The 18,273-nt window shown below is 44.0% G+C and overlaps 1 protein-coding gene across 6 annotated transcripts in view; it reads right to left on the bottom strand.

The window, feature by feature from the left end:
- The window catches only part of TTLL11 (tubulin tyrosine ligase like 11), a 255,910-nt gene that overhangs the window by 17,370 nt on the left and 220,267 nt on the right, over positions 1-18,273 (bottom strand). For all 6 annotated transcript variants that reach the window (XM_082467860.1, XM_082467861.1, XM_082467865.1 and 3 more), the window contains one exon: positions 18,064-18,170. In XM_082467860.1, coding sequence (XP_082323986.1) covers positions 18,064-18,170 — 107 coding nt within the window. The remainder of the gene's footprint in view (positions 1-18,063; positions 18,171-18,273) is intronic.

Genomic DNA, 18,273 nt, shown 5'->3' with positions numbered 1-18,273 from the left:
AATAAATAAATAAACAAATAAATAAAATAAAATAAAAAAACAAAAAAACCCTGAATGTCCAGGAACAGTGTCTTTGGACAACCTAGAAGAAATGGATAAATTCATAGAAACAAACAACCTACCAAGACTTAGTCAAGATGAAGTAGATAGTCTGAACAGACCAATTACTAGTAGGGAGATTGAATCAGTAATCAAAAACCTTCCAACAAACAAAAGTCCAGGACCAGATGGCTTCACAGGCAAATTCTATCAAACATTTAGGGAGAGCTAACACCTTCTCAAACTCTTCCAAAAAATAGGAGATGAGGGAACTCTTCCAAACTCATTTATGAGGCCAGCGTTATCCTGATACCAAAATCAGACAAGGATGCCACAAGAAAAAAAAAGTATAGGTCAATACCCCTGATGAACATAGATGCAAAAATCCTCAACAAAATATTAGCAAACTGAATTCAACAATACATTAAAAGGATCATACACTATGATCAAGTGAGATTTATTCCAGGAATACAAAGGATGGTTCACCATCTGCAAATCAGTCAATGTTGTATACCACATTAATAAAATGAAGGATAAAAATCATATGATTATCTCAATAGATGCAGAAAAAGCATTTGACAAAGTGCAACATCTATTTATGATAAAAGAAACTCTCAAAAAATCAGGTATAGAGAGAAGATACCTCAACAGAATAAAGGTCATATATGACAAGCCCTCAGCTAACATCATACTCAATGGTGAGAAGCTGAAAGCTTTTCCTCTAAGGCCAGGAGCAAGACAAAGATGTCCACTCTTACCAATTTAATTCAACATAGTATTGGAAGTCCTATCCAGAGCAATTAGGCAAGAAAAAGAAATAAAAGGAATCAAAATTGGAAAGGAAAAAGTAAAATTGTCACTATTTGCAGATGACATGATATTATATATGAAAAACCCTAAAGACGCCATCAAAAAACTGCTAGAACTAATAAACGAATTCAGTTAAGTTACAGGATACAAAATCAGTACACAACAATCTGTTGCTTTCTATACACTAATAACAGACTATCAGAAAGAGAAATTAAGAAAACAATCCCATTTACAATTGCATCAAAAAGAATAAAATACTCAGGAATAAATTTAACCAAGGAGTTGAAAGATCTGTATATTAAAAACTGTAAGGTATCAATGAAAGAAATTGAAGACAAATGAATGCAAAAATATTCTGTACTCATGGATTGGAATAATTAATATTGTTAAAATGTCCTGACTATCCAAAGCAATATACAGATTCAATGCAATCTGTATCAAAATCCCAATGACATTTCCCACAGAAATAGAACAAACAATCCTGAAATTTGTATGGAACCAAAAAAGACTCTAAATAGCCAAAGCAATCTTGAGAAAGAAGAACAAAGCTGTGGGCTTTGTATAGTTTGATTTCAAACTATATTACAAAGCTATAGTAGTGAAAACTGTATGGTGTTGGGATAAAAACAGACACATAGATCAATGGAACAGAAGAGAGAGTCCAGAAATAAACCCATGCATATATGGTCAATTAATTTACAACAAAAGAGTAGAGAATATACAATGGGGAAAGGATAGTGTCGTCAAGAAATGGTGTTGGGAAAATTGGCCAGCCACATGCAAAAGAATGAAACTGGACCACCATCTAACACCATACACAAAAATTAACTCAAAATGAATTAAAGACTCGAAACTAAGACCTGAAACCATTAAACTCCTAGAAGAAAACATAGGCCGTAAGCTCCTTGATATAGGTCTTGGCTATAGCTTTTTAATCTGACACCAAAAGCAGAAATGAACATCAAATTAAAAAGTTTCCTTTGCACAGCAAAGGAAACCACCAAAAAAATGAAAAGGCAACCTACTGAATGGGAGAAAATAACTGCAAATTTTATATCTGGTAAGGGGTTAATATTCAAAACATATAAAGAACTCATACAACTCAATGGCAAAAAATTCCAAACAATCTGATTTAAAAATGGGCAGAAGATCTGAATAGACATTTGTCCAAAGAAGCCAACAGGTATCTGAAAAGATGTGCAATGTCATTAATCATCAGGGAAATGCAAATCAAAACCACAGTGAGACAGCACCTCATGCCTATTAGAATGGCTATTATCAAATAGATAAGAAATAATGAGTGTTGGCAAGAATATGGAGAAAAGGGAATCCTTGTGCCCTGTTGGTGGGAATGTAAAATGGTGCAGCCATTGTGGAAAACAGTATGGAGGCTCCATAAAAGATTAAAAATACAACTATAATATGATCCAGCAATTCCACTTCTGGGTATTTATCTGAAGAAAATGAAAACATTAACTCGAAAAGATATATGCACTCCCATGTTCATTACAGCATTATTTACAATAGCTGAGATATGGACACAACCTAAGTGTCCACTGATGGATGACTGGATAAAGACATTGTAATATGACTATTATTCAGCAATAAAAGTGAATGAAATTGTACCATTTGCAACAACATGGATGGAGCTCAAGGGCATTATGCTAAGTGAAATAAGACAGAACAGAGAAAGACAAATACTGTGCATCTCTCTTATATATGGAATCTAAAACAAAAACAAAAAACAAATTAAAAAAACCAACCCAAGTTCACAGATAACAGAGAACAAATTGGTGGTGGCTAAAGGTGGGGGGTTGGTGGGGGAGAAATGGGTTAACTGTTTTTGTTTTTTAGTGTAAATAAATTGAATTTTTTTTTAACATCTTTATTGGAGTATAATTGCTTTACAATGGTGTGTTAGTTTCTGCTTTATAACAAAGTGAATCAGTTATACATATACATATGTTCCCATATCTCTTCCCTCTTGCATCTCCCTCCCTCCCACCCTCCCTATCCCACCCCTCTAGGTGGTCACAAAGCACAGAGCTGATCTCCCTGTGCTATGTGGTTGCTTCCCACTAGCTATCTATTTTACGTTTGGTAGTGTATATATGTCCATGCCACTCTCTCACTTTGTCACATCTTACCCTTCCCCCTACCCATATCCTCAAGTCCATTCTCTAGTAGGTCTGTGTCTTTATTCCCGTCTTGCCACTAGGTTCTTCATGACCTTTTTTTTTTTCCCTTAGATTCCATATATATGTGTTAGTATACTGTATTTGTTTTTCTCTTTCTGACTTACTTCACTCTGTATGACAGACTCTAACTCCATTCACCTCACTATAATCAATTGAACTTTTTAAAAAAGAATAAAGTAAAGGAGAATGTCTTGGAACAGTGGGACAATACAAAAGGCTTGAAATACCATGGGAATACCAGAAGGAGAAAAAAGAAAGGAACAGAAGAGATATTTGAAGTAATAATGGCTGAGAATTTTCCAAAATTAATGAGACATCCAAACCACAGATCCAAGAAGCTCAGAGAATGACAAGCAGGAGAAATACCAAAAAATTAACACCTATACATATCATATCCAAACTGTAGAAAACCAGAGACAGAGAAAACCTTGACAGACGCCAGAGGGGAAAAACACCTTACCTATAGAGGAATAAGAAAAAAAATTACATCAGCATCTCATCAGAAACCATGCAAGAAGAGAGAGGAGTGAAATATCTTAAACGTTGAAAGAAAAATCCCATAAACCTAGAATTCTGTATCCAGAGAAATTATCCTTCAAAGGTGAAGGAGAAATACTTTCTCAAACAAAAACTGAAGGAATTTGTTGCCCATAGACTTGCCTTGCAAGCAATGTTCAAAGAAGCTCTTCAGAGAGAAAGAAAATGATCTAGGTCAGAAACTCAGATCTACATAAAGAAAAGAAGAGCATCAGAAAAGGAATAAACGAAGGTAAAATAAATCTTTTTTATTTTTCTTATTCTTAACTGATCTAACAGATAACTGTTTGTTCAAAGTAATAATAGCAACAATGTGTTGGGTGATTATAGCTTAGGAATAAGTGAAATGAGTCACAGCAAAGTTATTAGGGAAGGGGGGAGGAATTGGGAGTACTCTTTTACAAGGAACTTGCACTCCCTGGGAAGTGGTATAGCACTATTTGAAAATGGGCTTATTAGCTGAAAAAGTACACTGCAAACTCTAGGACAACCACTAATTTTTAAAGAAGAAGTATAACTGATATATTAAGAGAGAAAATGAAATCATATAAAATGCTCAATTAAAACCAGAGAAGGCAGAAAAAGAGGGGAAGATAAAAAAGAAACAAAGAACAAGGGAAATAAATGGAAAGCAGTTACTAACATGGTAAATAGTAATCCAGCTATAGCAATAATCACTTTAAATGTGAATGGTTTAAACATATTAATTAAAAGAAAGAGATTGTTAGAGTGGATTTAAAAAAGCAAAATCCAACTATATATTGTTTACAAGAAACCCTCTTTAAACATAAAGACATAGATAAAAAGTAAAGGGATGGAGAAAGATATATCATGCTAACACTAACTAAAAAAAAAAAAGCTGGAGTAGCTATATTAATTTCAGACAACGCAGACTGCAGAACAAAGAAAACTATCAGGGATAAAGGTGGGCATTATTTAATGATAAAGGGGTCAATTCTCCAAGAAGACAACAATCCTTATCATGTATGTAGCTAAAAACAGAGTGTCAAAATATGTGAGGTAAAACAGATAGAACTGCAAGAGGAAATAGACAAATCCACTATTATAGTTGGAGATTTCAACACCCCTCTATCAGTAATTGACAGATCCACCAGGCAGAAAATTGGTAAGGATATAGTTGAACTGAACAGCACCATCAATCAACTGGATCTAATTGACATGTATAAAATACCTTATTCAACAAGAGCAGAATACACATTATTTTCAGTTCACACAGAACATTTACCAAGATAGACTATATTCTCAGCCATAAAACATAACCTAACAAATTTAAAAGAATAGAAATCATACAAAGTATGCTCTCATACCACAATGAAATTAAACTAAAGATCAGTAACAGAAAGACAGCTGAAAATTCTCCACATATTTGGAGATTAAATAGCACATGTCTAAACAATACATGGGTCAAAAAATAAGTCTCAAGAGAAATTTAAAAATATTTTTAACTAAGTGAAAATAAAAATAGAACTTAATGAATTTTGTGGGATGCAGTGAAAGTAGTACTTAGAGGGACATTTAGAGCCTTGAATGCATATATTAAACAAAATGAAAGATCTTAAATCAATTATCTAAACTCCCATCTTAGGAAACTAGAAAAAGAAGAGCAAATTAAATCCAAAGTAAGCAGAAGAAAAGAAATAACAAAAACTAGAGCACAAATCAATGAAATTAAAAACAGGAAAGCAATAAGAAAATCAATTAAGCCAAAAGCTGGTTCTATAAAAAGATCAATGAAACTGATAAACCTCTAGCCAGGCTAAGCAAGAAAAAAAGAAGATTACTAGACTACTATTCAGTAATTAAAATGACTAATATCAGAAACGAAAGAGGGTTATCACTACTGATCCCATAGACATTAAAAGGATAATAAAGGAATATTATGAATAACTTTGTGTCCACAAATTTGATAATGTAGATGAAATGGACCAATTTCTCTCTTTTTAAAATTAATTAATTTATTTATTTTTGGCTGTGTTGGGTCTTCATTGCTGCGCGTGGGCTTTCTCTAAGTTGCGGCGAGTGGGGGCTGCTCTTTGTTGCGGTGCGCGGGCTTCTCATTGCGGTGGCTTCTCTCGTTGTGGAGCATGGGCTCTAGGCATGTGGGCTCAGTAGTTGTGGCTCACGGGCTCTAGAGCACAGGCTCAGTAGTTGTGGCACACGGGCTTAGTTGCTCCGCGGCATGTGGGATCTTCCCAGACCAGGGCTCGAACCCATGTCCCCTGCATTGGCAGGCGGATTCTTAACCACTGCGCCACCAGGGAAGCCCCCGAACTTTGTCCATTTGATGAAGAAAAACCTACAAAAACCTATAGCTACAAAAACCCTACAGCTAACTTCATATTTAATGCTGAGAAAATAGGTGCTTTCCACCTAATACTGGGAACAGGACAAGGATGTCCCCTCTCACCACTCCTGTTCAACATTGCACTGGGAGTCTTAGTTAATTCAATAAGACAAGACAAAACAAGACAAGAAGAGAAAAGAAAAGGTATACCAAAAGACTGGAAAGGTAGAAATAAAACTGCCTTTATTCTCAAATGACACGGCTGTCAATGTAGAAAATCCCAATAAATTGACAAACTTCTAGAACTAAGTGATTATAGTGACACTGTAGGGTACAAGGTTATTCTATAATAGTCAACTGCTTTCCTATATTCCAGCAACGAACACTTGGAATTTTAAGTTAAAAACACAACATCATTTATATTAGCACCCAAGTAAAGTAAAATAAAATAAAATACTTAGGTATAAATCTAACAGAACGTATGGAAGATACATATGAAGAAAACTAAGAAACCTGAATGACAGAAATAAAAGATCTAAATAAATGGAGAGATATTTCATGTTCATGGACAGGAACCCTCAATATTGTTAAGATGGTAGTTCTTCCCAACTCTATAGATTCAACACAATCCAAATTAAAATCCCAGCAAGTTATTTGGTGAATATTGATTCTAAAATCGATTGACTGATTCCAGCTGATTCTAAAATTTATATGGGAAAGGCAAAAGACCAGAATAGCCAACACAATCCTAAAGAAGAAGAACACAGAGGACTGACACTACCCAACTTCAAAACTTACTATAGTTACAGTAATCAAAACAACACGGTATTAGTAAAAGAACAGACAACTAGATCAGTGGAACAGAATACAGAGCCCAGAAACAGGCTCACACAAATATAATCAACTGATCTTTGACTAAGGAACAAAGGAAATTCAATGGAGAAAGGACAGTCTTTTCAACAAATGGTGTTGGAACAAGTGGACATCCATATTTAAAAGAAAAAAAAAAAAGAATCTAGACACAGACCTTGCACCTTTCACAAAAATTAACCCAAAATGGATCATAGACATAAATGTAAAATGCAAAACTATACAAGTTTTAGAAGATAATAGGAGAAAATCTAGGGGACCTTGGATTTGGCTATGAAGTTTCAGACACAACACCAAAAGCAAAATCCATGAAAGAAATAATTGATGTTAGACCTTATTAAAATTAAAAATTTCTGCTCTGTACAGACACTGTTAAGAGAATGAAAAGATACGCCACATAAAGTGGGAGAAGATATTTGCAAAAGACATATTTGATAAAAGACTTGTATCCAAAATATACAAAGAACTCTTAAAACTCAACAATAAGAAAAAAAAGTGGGCAAAGATCTGGACATCTCATCAAAGAAGATATACAAATGGCAAATAAGCATATGAAAAGATGATCAACATCATATGTCTTTAGGAAATTGCAAATTAAAACAATGTGGTATACCACTACACACCTATTACAACGGCTAAATTTAAAAAACTGACAATACTAAGTGCTATCAAGGATGTGGAGCAACAGGAACTCTCATTCATTGCTGATGGGAGTGTGAAATGGTACAGCCATTTTGAAAGACAGTTTGGCAGTTTCTTAAAAAGCTAAACCTAGTCTTACCATATGATCCAGCAATCACATTCCTAGGTATTTGCCCATTTTGAAAACGTATGTCCACAAAAAAAAAACTGCACACAAATGTTTATAGCAGCTTTATTCATAATTGTCAAAAATTGTATGCAACAAAGATGTCCTTAAATAGGTGAAGGATTAACAAACTGTGGCATATCCATTCAATGGACTTTTACTCACAGATAAAAAGAAATGAGCTATCAAGCCACAAAAAGACATGGAGGACCTTTAAATGCACATTGCTAAGTGAAAGAAGCCAGTACTGAAAAGGCTACATACTGTACGATTCCAACTATATGACCTTCAGAAAAAGGCAAAACTATGAAGAGAGTAAAAAGATCAGTGGATGCCAGGGATTCAGGGTGGGGGAGGATGAATAAGTGGGACACAGGGGATTTTTAGGGCAGTGAAAACATTCTGTATGGTACTGTACTGGATACATTACATTATGCAGTTGTCAAAACATATAGGACGTACAACACAGAGTGAACTTTAAACTATGGACTTTAATTAATAATAATATATTAATATTTGTTTATTAACTAACAAATGTATACTAATGCAAGATACTATAGAGGAAAGAGTATGTGTTTGGGGAGTATATGGGAATTCTCTGTACTATCTGCTCAATTTTTCTGTAAATCTATAACTATTTCAAAGGGGTTTCCCTGGTGGCTCAGTGGTTAAGAATCCACCTGCCAATGCAGGGCACATGGGTTCAAGCCCTGGTCCGGGAAGATCCCACATGCCTCAGAAGAAGTAAGCCCGTGAGCCACAACTACTGAGCCCATGTGCCACAACTACTGAAGCCCGCGCACCTAGAGCCTGTGCTCTGCAACAAGAGAAGGCCCCGCTCGCCACAACTAGAGAAAGCCCGTGTGCAGCAATGAAGACTCAACACAGCCCGAAATAAATAAATAAATAAATTTATTAAACAAAAAAACTTTTCCAAAAAAATTGTCTATTAATTTTTAAAAATCCATAAATGTAGCTCATATTGGTGTCAATCACCAGCAGTCACATTAAGGGGCTCCATGTTGGAGAAGATTTAGTTAGAAGACGTGGGTCCTTGTCCAAGCACTGCTGTTTACTAGCGAGGTGCCTTTGGAGGTGGCCCCAACCGGTCTAATTCTCATTTCCTCAACTCTAAATAGCGGTGCTGTGAGGAGTGTCAAGTGCAGAGCTTTGTAGCAGTAAAGCCTGTGTGACCCTGTATCCTGACTCCTTGGTAGTAGAGGAGCAGATGGGGGGAGGGGTTGCGGAGGATGCGTCTGTCATTGGTCACGTCTCCCTGACGGTCTTACCAAACACAGCTCCGCCCACCTTACGGATGCCTCAGCCTGGGGATATTTGGGGATTGGCAGTAGTCCTTCCGTCTTTACTCATCTGTGTTGTCACTTCCTGAGGCTGCACAAGATGGAGGCTCAGGACCCCTCTTTACCACTCTGAGCCTCGGTTTCCTCCTCCCTGAGTGGGGTCGTGGGAACAAGACCACGCTCAGGGGGAGTGTGAGCTTTCAGTGCACAAGTGGACTGGAAGACTCTTTTGTAATCTGAAAGCACGCACACATGTCAAGAACGACAATGGTGGTTAAAACAAATTAAAAGAAGAGCCAGGGGTACACTTACTAACTAAAGCCTTACAACAACCCAAGGAGGATGTCACTGGCCCATTTTAAAGGAAACTGTGGCTCTTGGAGCTGAAGTGCCCCCACACCCCCACCCTGGGCTCCAAGATGGGAGGTGCAAGGAACCAAACTGAGCCTGGCTGACTCGCTGGTTCATGGCTCATGCTTTTCCCACAACCTCCATCCTGCTGCCGCTGTTCCTGCAAGATCTGGGATGAAGAAAAAAAAGAGCTGCATAAAAAAATTCATCCCACTTTTTTCCTTTTGTCTCTTTTTTTGGGGGTAGGACCAGACAATGGCGGAGATCCTGTTCCCATGCCCTGGAGGTGATGGACAGGAAGATGGAGATCAGGTGCTCCGATGAAGGGGCTGTGGCGGTGATCACACGTCTCCAGGCGACCCTCGCCGAGGGGACAGTCATTACAGAAGGTGCGGCTTGCACGGCAGCAGCCCCAGATAAGCGTCTGTGTGGGGAGGGCGAGCTGGCATTTCTGTTGGCTCGCTTGCTTTTATTAAAAATAATTCTGACACTGACTATTTTGTAAGCGTGTAGGGCACACATCCAGGGAGGCCCATCTGACTTCGAGATAATTTCAAGGCTGAAGAACATCGCTCGTGCCAGACACGGTGCGAGGCACCGCGTGAAACCCGCCTCCTGTACCGAGGAGGGAGGGGGCCGTCCATGTATATGTATAAGTGAGGCTTCGCTAAACCTTCCAAGTAAAAATACTTTTAAATATTTCAGTACGTTGTTAACCACATACATTTCAGCTGGGGCTCATTTCAGCTGAGGAAAGTAGAGGAGGCAGATGATTTGCATAAGTCGACTGAGGAAATTTGGTGAGAGACAGTAACGAGACTCAGACACCCACAGATGTCAGCTGATCGTCAGGGTCTCGTCCCTCGTCCATCCCGCACACGTTTGCTGAGCACCTACTATGTGCCAGGCACAGAGCTAGGCTTCGTTAAGGCAGGAACAGCTTGGCGTCATGGAGGTGAGTCTAGCTCAAGGGGCAGATGCCACACACTCATTCCACAGTGTTTACTTCGCACTGTGATCGGTGTTGGCGAGGAGCGGGGCTGGAAGCTGCTGGAGCCCGTGGGAAGGGAGACCTGGCCCAGCCTGAGGGCGGCGCCTTGCGAGGAGGGCCTGGGCAGTGGTGTGTGAGGGGTGGGGGCTTCGGGCAGAGGCAAGTGGCCCCGATGGAGGTCCTCCGAAGTGGCCGGCCACCTTGGCTGGAACGAGTGAGCGTGGGGCTAGTGAGCGGAGGGGTCGCTGCACAGCGGGAAGGTTCTCACTCGCTCCCCTGGAGTTGTAGTCGTGAGACCAGCGACTGCAGGCGGCTGACGGTGGACTCCGGGTTGAGAGGTGATACAGGAGGAGGGCTGGAGGCCGCCGCAGCCAGCCCAGGGCAGAAGCACCCACAGTGTGAGAGCAGACGTGCAGAGGAGAGGGGAAAGCTGGTCTTTGGAGACCGTGGCACACGTGGGGAGAAACTGGCCCTGACTCCCCAGGCCCGGCAGCCCTGAAGCCGGCAGTGCTGCGTTTCTTGCCAAAGGTCCCCAGCTTCACAGTGTCCACCCCCCACCCCTACTTCCCTTGAGTTGGACACATGGGTTCCTCTTCCCAGCCAAGCCTCCAACAGTGCCGTGTAGGACAAAGGGGCGGGGGGGCGAGGATGCGGCAGCCAGACACTGGTCTGTTGATAGCAGCCATCCGGGCCAAAGGCCGGTGAGGTCCATCTTGGAGGGAAAGGAGGGGAGGCCCTGGCACTCTGTCGGCTCCGAGGGAAGGCCTGCTGCCACCACATCCCATCCCTCCCACAGGCTGCGAGCGTCTCCAGGCAGGCGTTTCTTCCTGTCTGTTCCCAGCACCTGCAGAGCGCCTGGCACGAGTAGGTGCCCAGGAAGCATGTCCCGGGAGAGGGGTGCAGTCAGAGCCAGGTGATATCAATAGAAGCAGCCCCTGCTTACTGAGCATTTCCTAGTCAGACCCTGCTCTGAGCACTTTCTGCTTTGTCCCATTTCAGCCGTATCAATGTTCTTATGAAGTGGGCACCATTGTTATCTCCCCTTTTCAGAAGATGAATGTGAGGCTCAGAGGAAGTTACATAACCTGCGGAGACTACACAGCTTGCAATTTACCGGTCTCAGATTTGAAGCCAGGTTTGTCTGATCCCAGAGCCCGTGGCTTTGGTTATACTGCCAGTCAAACCCAGGCAGCCCCACGAAGGCGCGCATGTAGCTCAGGAGTTCTTCAAGCAGTGGAAGAAATGTTTCTTATTTTGGTCAAAGAGTCTACAGCACATATGAGACATTAAACTATGCCACTCTGATTTTTCCTCTGCAAGCAAGGTGCGGGCCGAACACGCATACGTGGGTGTTACATATGTGTGCTCACGTGGGTGGGAAAGACTCTCCAGTCCATTTTCTTTCTTGCTTTGCAATCATGTTTCCATTGCTTACTGGGAGGACCTCTAGTCTATATCTTAAAACAGCAAAAAATCTGGCTGCAAAGTGAACAAAGCTGTTCTGAAGCCCCTAGCTGTCGGTTGTGGGTTAGATGGACCAGACACCTAGATGCTGGGCTCAAGTGTTCCCTTTGCAAGTGAAATGTTTGTCTCTCACAGATGATGCCAGTGATACTGCCTTTTATTGCCTAATCTTGATGCCATCCTAGTCTCTCGCCACAGAGAAGTGAATTCCACTCTGGGAAGAGTAGAGAGCAAAGTCTCAATGATAAGGAGGTGTTCGTGAGTGCAATTTACATAACGTAACTGCCTCTTCACTGACAAATGTGTTTCTTCGTTTGGTTCTGGGCAATGAGAGGGCTACTACACCCCAAGTTTGCAGATAACACCCTTTTTTAGATTTCTGTGCTCTGCTAGAAATTCTAGAATTGGAAATTGAAATCTTTTTTTTTTTTTTTAAATGACAATTGACAATTACACTGGCCTGCTGCAGAGTGTGAGACTGCATATTACGAAATTCCACCAAGCTCCTAAGTAGTCACTGGCGTTTTAAGAGAGGAAGACAGTCTGTTTAGGGAGCGACGGGCATGGGATGCAGCTGAGGGCTCCTCAGGTGGAGAGAGGTGGGAAATGGGCTGGTTTTGGGGGAGAGCCACGTGTTAAACGCGTGTGATCGTCGAGTCCCAGCTTTTGCTTTTGGGTCACGAGAGTGTGTGGATGCTTATCCCATTATTAAAAATAACTACTTCAAAAAGCTAACTAAGGGGCTTCCCTGGTGGCGCAGTGGTTGAGAATCTGCCTGCCAATGCAGGGGACACGGGTTCGAGCCCTGGTCTGGGAAGATCCCACATGCCGCGGAGCAACTAGGCCCGTGAGCCACAACTACTGAGCCTGCGCGCCTGGAGCCTGTGCTCCACAACAAGAGAGGCCGCGATAGTGAGAGGCCTGCACACCGCGATGAAGAGTGGCCCCCGCTTGCCGCACCTAGAGAAAGCCCTCGCACAGAAACGAAGACCCAACACAGCCAAAAATAAATAAATAAATAAATTAATTTAAAAAAAAAAAAAAAGCTAACTAAATAGAGCAGGCTGTGCATGGACCAGGATGGAAGCGTCTCACGAACCAAGGATTATGATTAATCCAGTTCTGTGCACCTGAGGTCCAATTTTAAAAAGCAATCAATAAGGAGCCTATTTAAAAGGATGGTCTGAGATTTAGATTTCATAATATGTATGCTTTTTCTTACTGTTTTTTTTTTTCCCTCTCTAGTCTTTTTAAACACCACTTTTTCTTCTCCATTTCAATAGTAGGGTCTCTTCATACAGGTCAAATAAAGGTTCATAAGGGCCTTGAGCATCGGGAATCTGGTTAAGCCCCTTGGTGGGTACCAAAGTCTCATTAGGGCAGAAGGAAGGTCTGGGCTGGCTTCCAGAAAGGAAAGGTGCATTAGCACTTGGACACACTGGGGTTTGGGTCGGGGTGATGGTCTTATTCAAATGGGCTGGCGTTTTACACTGGACAGTAGGAAAGCAGAGGGAGACCCCTATAGACCACCGCTAGTATAAGCCATGGTTCTCACACTCAGAAGGCCCTGCTTTGGGGATGGGGGACATTTTTTATATTGGCATTCATCTGCTCATCGAACATTCACTGGGCACCAAGTGAGATGCTTTTGCGTGCTCTGGTCGATGTGCCAGGCCCTCGGGGATACAGAACGAGTAGCGAGCGCTTTTTCTGGGTCGCTTACCATGTTAAGTGCTTTGCTTGTGTTCTCTCCTCACCCGCAAGGCTCCCTCCTTTGTTGCTTCCCCCATGGGAGCTCTGGCCACCCCCTGTTACAACTGTCAACTGTGCATCCTTTTCATTTGTGTGGCTGGAGACACTGGGTGTAATGGCAGGGCCAAGGATGAGCTCTGAAGGCAGGCTGTTCTTGGTTCAGATCCCAGGCTCCCCACTGTAAGACTTGACATGCTTGCTTAAATTCACCCCTTTGAGCCTCAGCTTTCTCATCTGTCAAATGGGAATAGCCAGCCTTATCTCACAGGGCTGCATGAGAGTTAAATGAAGCAATTCATAACAAGCATCTTTGATTTCTGTCACATAGTAAATATTCAGTACATAATCTCTATTACTTTTTTTTCCTTGAGAATAGGGTCTGTAAAATAATTCCTCTTTATATTCCAGTAGGGCCCAATACCTGGTAACACATTCATTACCTGTCTGTTGAATGAATGAATGAGTGAATGAATGAGTGAGTGTGTGCCCTTTGAGACTGAGAGCGCATGTTCTGCCCCTCTTCTGACTTCTTTCTTGCCAGCCCCACAGCAGCTCTAGGGCAGGTAAAGCTGCCCCAGCTCACATGGACCCACACCTCCGGCCAGGCCTTTACTTCTTTTGACATCTAGTAGCTTCCTGAATGGTCCTGAGCACGCGGCTGGCTTCAGAAACTCCTTCTCCTTGAGAATCAGAGGTGCTCGAGCAGCCTTCTCAGGAGGCATTTGGGCCCCGGCCTGCACCAGCTAAGACAGCAGTGGCCCCTGAGCCCACGGGCACAGACAGCCTTCTCACTCCTGGCTTCAATGCCCAGCCCTCACTGCCTATACGACCCCCCACCCTGGACTCTATTATTTCCTTTCAGGAGTGATGGAAACAGGAGAACAGGAGTATAAGCTCCAAGGAGGAAGGGAGACAGGTGCGTGGACGAGGCACCAGCTCCCACTCCAGTTCTGCCTTCCTTGTGCTCTGTGAATTGACCTTTCACCTCCCTGCCTCGCGAGCCCCATCCCCTCCCCACCACTCAGATGAACAAGCCCTGCTCGGTGTGGCCCTGGATTGGGGACAGCGTCCTGGGCCAGGAGGTAGGAGGCTTGAGTGAAAATCCAGCTTCTGCTACTCACTGGCTATGGGATTTCAGACGGGTCACTTTTGCTCTTGGAAACCTCAGAATCCTGCTCTGTAAAATGTGATCTGATCCCCCACCTCGAAGGTCTGGTGTGAGAATTAGCAGTGATATTGTACATCGGAGGTGACCTCAAAATTGCAGTTACTACTAAGGACTGTTATTCCACACATTCAGGGGCTGAGGCAGGGCGGAAAGGCCTGGAAGAGCCCAGCCCCAGATTTGCGCATCTGTATGTTCTAAAAATTAGTATTTTTCTCATCTCCTTAGCTTGGTCAGCAGACAGAGAGACGCTGCAGACCCCAGAAAACCTCACCCGAGCCTGTACTGTGGGCAGCCCCTGTGGATTCCGCTGCTGGGGAGCAATTTAAGAGGCAAACAAAACATGAAAAGCTACTCAGAATTAACAATGGGGCCAGATGGTAATGCTAGTTTGAAGCAATAAAACATGATAAATAGCTTCCTGCTGCTACTCCTGATCAATTTCAATATTTAATAATTCCACTGCCACCCCTGCCCCCTCATCTGGCCCCCTCCACAGGCTCCTGCAACGACGCCCCGCATTCGGCTTACAGAGCAAACACGTCTTCACTTTCTGAAGGCGTCAGCAGAAAACAGGCGGCTCAACTGTCACATGAGCGCCCTCCGTCCTGGAGATGATAATTCATCTGGCTACTTCTAAGACGTTCCATCTCCAGCCTCTCCTGGTTGCCAGGGAAGCATGGAAGGGAGCTCCGACGGCGGAGATGCGATAGGAGCTCCCGCCTTGTCGAATCAGTGAGTATTAGTATCCCCTGAGTTTTGCTTTTGAACTTAAGGAAGGGGAGCAGTAGGGAGCTGGGTGGTCATCTTACTCTGGGACCAATAGCAGGAGGAAGTAGCCGGAAGGGGAGGGTGGCAGCTTGGTGTTAAAGCCTTACCCACCAGCCGTGCCTCTGAGCCTCAATTTCCTTCTCTGTATGAAAGAGATAATCGTGTCTACCTCTGGGAGGATTCTGGCCCATGCTGCACGTGTCAAGTGCCGGGCAGTGTGCTCAGCACGTAGGAAACACCCAAGACTGGCAGCTGGAAGCCGCATTATCAAACGTGAAACCACTTAGCAAACGATGCCCAAGTCCCGGCACCTGCAGGAAGGGCTGCTGGTCCTTGTGGTCAGGGAGCTCTAGCCCAGGGCAGACCCGGGGTGCGGGGCGGGATCTGGCAGGGGGCATCCTGTTCAGGATTCTCCCCAAGGGGAGCCCACTGATAAGATGAACTGTCCACGAGGCCCCCACAGGCTTTCAGACCCTCCGACACACGGCACCCCGGAGAGCTGGCGTTGCTGGCACCCTTTACGGAGGAGGAAATGGACAGGACGAGGTGAAACGGCTTCTCGCGCTTACATCGTAGGAAGTGGCATCGTCAGCTCTAAGCTGCGTCTCCCAACCCCCCTGATTTCAGGTCCTCGCCACCCTATCGCAGGAGAAAACTGCTCCCTGAGGGCTTCCCTGGTGGCGCAGTGGTTGAGAATCTGCCTGATAATGCAGGGGACACGGGTTCGAGCCCTGGTCTGGGAAGATCCCACATGCCGCAGAGCAACTAGGCCCGTGAGCCACAACTACTGAGCCTGCGCGTCTGGAGCCTGTGCTCCGCAACAAGAGAGGCCACTATAGTGAGAGGCCCGCGCACCGCGATGAAGAGTGGCCCCCGCTTGCCGCAACTAGAGAAAGCCCTCGCACAGAAACGAAGACCCAACACAGCCAAAAATAAATTAATTAATTAATTAATTTAAAAAAAAAAAGAGGCGACTGTTGTAATGACTTAAAATTCTTAAAAAAAAAAACAAAACTGCTCCCTGAGGCGCCCCCTCTTTGTGTGTCCTTTTTGCAAGGAGGCAGCCGAGTGGAGGGTGGCCCCCTTGCCATCACCTGAGCTGCAGTTTACTCGGCTGTGAAATGCGAACGTTAATACCTACTGCACTGGTTCACAGCAGAGACGTTTAATGAGGGAATATGCATGAGAGCCCGCTGTAATTTTGTGATGAGCTGAACAAATGTCAGGTATGGTTATTATGGCTTTTTAGAAAAACCCCCTCTGGGAGGAAAAAGATCAGAAATTCATCCACCAAAGGTGGATTCTTCTTACCGAATCCTTCACCGGCCCCACGTGATCTAGGGGATCAAGCTCAAGCTCTTTCGCGTGGCGTTCAAGGCCTTGACAGCTCCTGCAACCCCACCTCTGCCTCTTCTCCCTTCCCTCCTTGCTGCAGACCCTCCAGGCTACTTGGGGGTGACCTGAGCCTTTCACGTGTGTCTCTGCCTAGACCAGGCAAACAGCCCTGAAGGAGGGGGTGTGTGCCACCCTGCCCCTCGGCTGATCCCACTCGGCTTCTGCAGGAAGTCTTCCTTGGGCCCCCCTCGCTCAGGAACTCCTCTGCTGAGCTTCCTGACAGCCTCTCTGTTCTTCCCTCCATCCTAGCGCGCATTGCACTAGCTACTGCTATGTTCTCATCTGCCTCCCAACTCTAGAGCCAGTTCCTCCTGGGCCTGAACCAAGTGCTGTTCTCTCCAGTCTATCCGGGGCCTGGCCCCGCTTATGCCCAGGAAATGTGTGGCGAGGGATGAACCAACCAACGAATAAGTGACTGTTTCCAACATAAATGGAATCAAAGCTTTAGGCAAAGGATTCCAGCAGTGGAATTAGGATTTGGGTGGGCACAGCCTTGGGAGCAGAAATCAGGACAGTGCTCCTGAATTCAAACTCAGCTCCATCCCTCCACTGATGTCTAGAGCTGATAGTGTAAGCAAGCCTTCCCAGGACAGACCCTACCCCTCCACCCCCTGTCCTCCACCTGCTTTTTGTTTGTAGAAAAACTTTAGCTTCCTAGGCCTTCCCCAAGTTCCAAAGAATAAATTTAATCAGAGAAGTGAGAAAATGCAGAAACAAAGGAAGACAGTCAAGCAAAACAAAATAATAATAGTTTAGTCATTAAACAAAGTCAAGGACCTTTACTTCCTCCTAAAGGGCTATAAATAACATTCTGAGCCACGTCCTTTGAGCTGTTTTGCAGATACTGAAGCCCCCACCAGGTGGAAGAAGTTAACTGCATGCTGCCCACAAGCACGTAGACCCCAGATGGGTTGGAACCAGAAGTTTGATGATGTTGACTCCCGATTACCTCACCACCAACCAATCAGAAGAATGTCCACGAGCTGATCACACACCCCGCAACACCTCTCCCTCACCCTGCTTTTAAAAACCTTTCCCTGAAAGCCACTGGGGAGCTCGGACCTTTTGAGCTGCCTGGACTCCTTGCTTGTCCCTGCAATAAAGGCTGCCCTTTCCTTCACCACAACTCTGAGTCAGTAGATTGGCTTTACTGCACGCAGGCGAACAGACCCAAGTTTGGTTTGGTAACAATAGGATGACCTTCCTCCTTCCCTCACCTTGACCCTTAACAAGAAGAAACAGATAATGTACCACCCATCCCTCTCTGTCCTCCCACAGGACACGGCAGAGGCCAGTCATCAGGTACCTGAATCCCGCTGGTCCATGGTCATGGAGTTCCATCTCCTCGTGATGTCAATGTAGAGGATGTCCACGGCAGCCATGGACAAGCTGCTGCTGCTGAGCTTGCAGTTCCTGCAGAAGACAGGAGAGGACACGTCACTGCCAGATCCGACCCGTCCTGTCCTCTCTGGCTTCTGTGCCTTTGCCCGGGCTGTGTTCCCCGCCTGGAAGGCCC

The sequence above is a fragment of the Balaenoptera physalus genome (genome assembly GCF_965194825.1).
Source record: "Balaenoptera physalus genome assembly, chromosome: 7".
NCBI lineage: Eukaryota > Metazoa > Chordata > Mammalia > Artiodactyla > Balaenopteridae > Balaenoptera > Balaenoptera physalus.
The sequence above is the reverse complement of the archived record's forward strand: the minus strand, read 5'-3'. Positions and strand labels throughout refer to the sequence as shown.